Here is a 5,666-nt window from a genome sequence, read left to right on the forward strand (position 1 = left end):
AAAAGGAGGAGAAGAGGGGACCTAATTGAGGTATAAAAGGTAATGAGAGGCATAGATAGTCGATAGCCAGCGACTATTTCCCAGGGTAGAAATGACTAACATGAGGGGTCATAGTTTTAAGCTGGTTGGAGGAAAGTATAGAGGGGATGTCAGAGGCGGGTTCTTTACACAGAGAGTTGTGAGAGCATGGAATGCGTTGCCAGCAGCAGTTGTGGAGGCAGGGTCATTGGGGACATTTAAGAGACTCCTGGACATGCATATGGTCACAGAAATTTGAGGGTGCATACTTGAAGATCAGTGGTCGGCACAACGTTGTGGGCTGAAGGGCCTGTTCTGTGCTGTACTGTTCTGTGTTCTATGTTCTATGTTCTGTCTCTGTACCAACCCAGTTGTTTCAGAGCCCGGCCTGTTTATGCCCCCTCTGAACAAAACCAAGGACACAGTATCCTTGAGCAAAGGAACAGCTTTTAGGAAAAAGGACCAGCTTTGTGACACTAATCTGTGGCCTAACTCCATATGTTTGCCTTTGGCCCATATTATACGACATCCTTGCTTCATAAGAATTTGTCTATCTCAGATCTAAATTTAACAATTGAATTAACACCGACACCATTTGAGGAAGAGAGTTCCAAACCTCCACTACTCTTTGTGTATCGAAGTGATTTCTAACATCTCCCCTGACTGGCTTGGTCCTATTCCTTAGACTATGGCCCCTGGTTCTTGCACCTTCATCTCGTTTAACTTTATCTACCTTGTCTTTCCTTGTTAATATCCTGAAGACCTCAGTTAAAACACCCATTAATCTTCTAAGTTCTAGAAAATAAAGGCCTAATGTGTGTAATCTCTCCTCATAACATAACCCCTGAAGTCCAAGTATTATCCCTGTAAACCTATGTTAAACGCTCTCCAGGGTTAAAACATCCTTCCTAAGATGTGCTGCCCAGATCTGCTCATGGTACTCTGAGTGGGGTCTAACTAGGGTTTTGTGTAACTGCAGCATGATGTCTGCAGCCCTGTATACCAGCCCTTTAGACATGAAGGCCAGCATTCCATTGGCCTTCCTGCCTATTTTCTGCATTTGAAACACCTGAACCCCAAAGTCCTGTTGGACATCCACTGTATTTAACTTGGTACCTTCTAAAAAAATACCCTGGTCAATCCTTTTTTGGTCTGAAATGGATAACTGCGCACTTGCTTATATTAAAATCCATGTGGAGTATTCACATTAGCCATGATCGAGGGCTGAAAGGCCTACTCATGCGGCTGAATACCACAGTAAACCCTGACAGGAAGCCTCATTGAAGAAGAATTTTTCAATGTACTTTTATGTTTCTCCAGTTTTGTGTCTGTTTGAATAATTGTTGGTGTTTTCGTTTTGCTGAGATTGATGGTTACACTGAAGCAAACCTGCCATTAATTTTGAGGCCATTCGCAGGTATAAGCTTTCATTTTAAGTTGGGTTTTCATTTTAAGCTAATGTCCTTGGCAGCTCTATCAAAGCTGCTGCAGATTGATGCATTGAGTGTTCTCCAGTGTTTTTGGTTTGGGATCCAGGTACAATAAAGCAAAATGATGCAGGCAATCCTCTGCAGCCAATACGGTGGCAGTGTGGTGTCCCACTACAGCAAGGCCATGGTGATGGTGTGGCCAAGACTCAATCCTAGGGCATGAGCTAATGGATGAAACCCGCTAAGAGAAGGAGGCAGTAGATTTGACGTCCGTTTTAATAATGGGCACAAGTCACACTGTAATTACACAGTCCCTGCCAGGTCCAGTATCTCTGCCTTGCTTTATACAACTCTGCCTGACCCTTAATTGTCCTGTTCCCCACATTACCCACAGCTTTCACTTTGTGATCTGGAATGATAATGAAAAGGACAGAATGTATAACTTTAAATAGCGATTGAATGATACCTCTATGTTCTCAACCAATTCCAGAACAACCTCCCACCATATTCCTAAAGACTGCACATGGTTCTCATTTCTCAGAGGTCATTATGATTTGTACTGAATTATTCCAAAAGTATTATAACAACGCAAAGAATAAAATTCATGGGATTGGGGTGTCATTGACTGGGTCAGCATTTACTGTCTATCCCAAATTGCATTGGAAATGTTGATGATGTATAACAACCTGCTGCTCACATCTATATTGTTTCTATAGCCATTGGGATATTGAATGGTTTGTACAGGGCCGTGTATGTAGAAAGGGAAAGGCAGGTCCTTGCAAGTCATGTTTATACCTTCATACCTGTCATATGACTAGAATTTAATAAAACACAGCTATGAGATCAAACATAACTATAACTGCCACCAAAACAATTCAAATCTTCTAAATTTTTATGAATCATATGATATGATGTTTGGTTGTGTTTGATTACACCTTTTAAATACAGTAACTTGCAACCTATGTATATTTAAGCAGTGTATCTCCAATTTATTGCCTCACTCAGTTCTTATCAATGAGTGTTATCATTTAATTAAGAATTCATTAGCTTCAGGGTCTGGTAAACATTGTGAGCCTGTGTGTGAGAGATGCTGTACTGTGAGGTTTCAGAGACTGAGTCTGTGTGTGAGGGATGCTGTACTGTGAGATTTTGGAGAGTGAGCCTGTGTGTGAGGGATGCTGTACTGTGAGATTTCAGAGACTGAACCTGTGTGTGAGAGATGGTGTACTGTGAGGTTTCAGAGACTGAGTCTGTGTGTGAGGGATGCTGTACTGTGAGATTTTGATGCTTTACTGTGAGATTTTGGAGACTGAGCCTGTGTGTGAGGGATGCTTTACTGTGAGATTTTGGAGTCTGAGCCTGTGTGTGAGGGATGGTGTACTGTGAGATTTTGGAGACTGAGCCTGTGTGTGAGGGATGCTTTACTGTGAGATTTTGGAGTCTGAGCCTGTGTGTGAGAGATGCTGTACTGAGATTTCAGAGACTGTAAGCCAAGATGATTAATCAGATGGTGATTTCACCTCCACAGAAACTCCGTTGACACTAGCAGCTCAGCTGGAAGTCCCAGTGGAAGTGATCAAAGCTTTGAGGAATGGTGGTGCTCACCTGGATTTCAGAGCGAAAGATGGAGTAACACCTCTACACAAAGCTGCAAGGGCCAAGAACCAAACTGCACTTATGGTAAGATCATGGATGGCAACAGGAGGCCAATCAGCCCTTCAGAACTAGTCTACCTTTCTGGAACTACACCAGAATCATGTATTCAGCCAATTTTGACATCATATTCCTCCATACCCACAGCTTGTAAAAATCTATCTCAACCTAAGTCTATCAATCTAGAAACCTGATGAATTAATTAGCTTATTAATTAACCTAACAGCTTCTGCTTTTTAAGGGAGATAGTTCCCCAATTCTACCAGCATTTGAGTAAAATATTTCCTAATTATTTCTTAACAATTTCCAAACTACTCTGTGAATTGACTGTTTCTGATTTTAAGGCGATATCTCCTGGTCCTCAATCCCCCCATTAATAGAGAAATTCTCTTTGCGCACCAGCGATTCCTCGAGCCACTCTACAAACCTCAGTCCCAGCAAGCCCAATCACATAAACTCTGACATTATTCCTTTCATCGGAGTGGGTGAGGACTCTGGGTCTGTACTTGATGAAGTTTAGAAGGATAATGGAGATCTCATTAAAACTTACTGAATACTGGGAGGCCTGGATAGAGTGGATATGGAGAAGATGTTTCCAAGAGTAGGAGAGACTAGGACCTGAGGGTAGAGCCTCAGAGTGAAGGGATGACTCTTTGGAACTGAGATGGGGAGGAATTTCTTCAGTCAAAGGGTGGTGACTCTGTGGAACGTATTGCCACCCTGGGCTGCGGAGGCTAGTTATTGAGTGTGAGTTTTGAGAAGATTTGTAGCTCAGGTTGATATTCTTGATGTAGGTTTGCTCACTGAGCTGGAAGGTTCGTTTTCAGATGTTTTGTCACCATACTAGGCGATGTAATTTCCTGTGGTGATGTAATTTCCTGTTCTTTTTAGAACATAGAACATAGAAAAGTACAGCACAGAACAGGCCCTTTGGCCCACGATGTTGTGCTGAGATTTAATCCTAATGTAAAATATAATAACTTAACCCACGCATCCCTGAACTCACTGCTATCCATGTGCATGTCCAGCAGTCACTTAAATGTCCCTAATGACTCTGCTTCCACCACCCCCGCTGGCAACGCATTCCATGCATTCACAACTCTCTGCGTAAAGAACCTTCCTCTGACATCTCCTTTATACCTTTCTCCTAATATCTTCAAACTATGACTCCTCATACCAGTCAGTCCTGCCCTGGGGAAAAGTCACTGGCTATTGACTCGATCCATTCCTCTCATTATCTTGTACACCTTGATCAGGTCTCCTCTCTTCCTCCTTCTCTCCAAAGAAAAAAGTCCGAACTTATTTAACCTTTCTTCATAGGGCAAGCCCACCAGTCTAGGCAGCATCCTGGTAAACCTTCTTTGCACCCTCTCCAAAGCCTCTGTATCTTTCCTATAGTAGGGCGACCAGAACTGGACACAATATTCCAAGTGTAGTCTCACCAGGGACTTGTAGAGCTGAAGCAAAACCTCGCGGCTCTTAAACTTGGTCCCCCTGTTAATGAAAGCCAAAACACCATATGCTTTCTTAACAACCCTATCCTCTTGGATGGCAACTTTGAGGGATCTATGTACTTGCACACCCAGATCCCTCTGTTCCTCCACACTGCCAAGAATCCTGTCTTTAATCCTATATTCAGCATTCGGGTTGACCTTCCAAAATGCATCACTTTGCATTTATCCAGGTTGAACTCCATCTGTCATTTCTCAGCCCAGCTCTGCATCCTGTCTATGTCGTGCTGCAGCCGGCAGTAGCCCTCGACACTATCAATGGCACCTCCAACCTTTGTGTCATCTGCAAATTTACTAACCCACCCCTCAACCTTCTCATCCAAGTCATTTATAAAAACTACAAAGAGCAGAGGCCCAAGAACAGCGCCCTGTGGGACACCCCACACCACTGACCTCCAGGCAGAATACTTTCCATCTACAACCACTCTCTGCCTTCTGTCAACCAGCCAATTCTGAATCCAGATAGCCAAGTCTCGATGTATCCCATAATGCCTGACTTTATGAATGAGCCTACTATGGGGAACCTTATCAAGTGCCTTGCTGAAGTCCATATACACCATATCTACTGCTCGACCTTTGTCAACCTGTCTTGTCACCTCCTCAAAGAACTCAATAAGATTTGTGAGGCATGACCTCCCCCTCACAAGGCCATGCTTGACTGCCTTTAATCACACTATGCTTGGCCAAATTGTCATAAATCCTATCCCTCAGAATTCTTTCCAAAACCTTGCTGACCACAGACGTAAGACTGACTGGTCTGTAATTGCCAGGGATTTCCCTATTCCCCTTTCTTGAAAAGAGGAACAACATTCACCTCCTTCCAATCCTCCAGTATGACTCCCGTGGAGAGTGAGGAGGCAAATATCCTCACCAGCGGCTTAGCAACTTCCTTTCTCACTTCCCGGAGCAGCCTAAGATAAATCTGGTCTGACCCTGGGGACTTATCAATCTTAATGTTTTCCAAAATTTCCAGTACAACAACTTCATCAATCTTGATCTGGTCAAGCCTGTACCCCAGCTCCTCTAAGTTTTCATTTACAACAAGTTCCCTTTC

General features: G+C 43.3%; 1 protein-coding gene across 1 annotated transcript in view; it reads left to right on the forward strand.

Moving 5' to 3' along the window:
• The window catches only part of LOC122557603 (SH3 and multiple ankyrin repeat domains protein 3-like), a 338,880-nt gene that overhangs the window by 289,666 nt on the left and 43,548 nt on the right, over positions 1-5,666 (forward strand). Inside the window, exon 9 of the mRNA XM_043705316.1 lies at positions 2,977-3,128. Within this exon, the coding sequence (XP_043561251.1) occupies positions 2,977-3,128 (152 nt within the window). The remainder of the gene's footprint in view (positions 1-2,976; positions 3,129-5,666) is intronic.

This window comes from Chiloscyllium plagiosum, chromosome 16, assembly GCF_004010195.1.
Source record: "Chiloscyllium plagiosum isolate BGI_BamShark_2017 chromosome 16, ASM401019v2, whole genome shotgun sequence".
Classification (NCBI taxonomy): Eukaryota; Metazoa; Chordata; class Chondrichthyes; order Orectolobiformes; family Hemiscylliidae; genus Chiloscyllium; species Chiloscyllium plagiosum.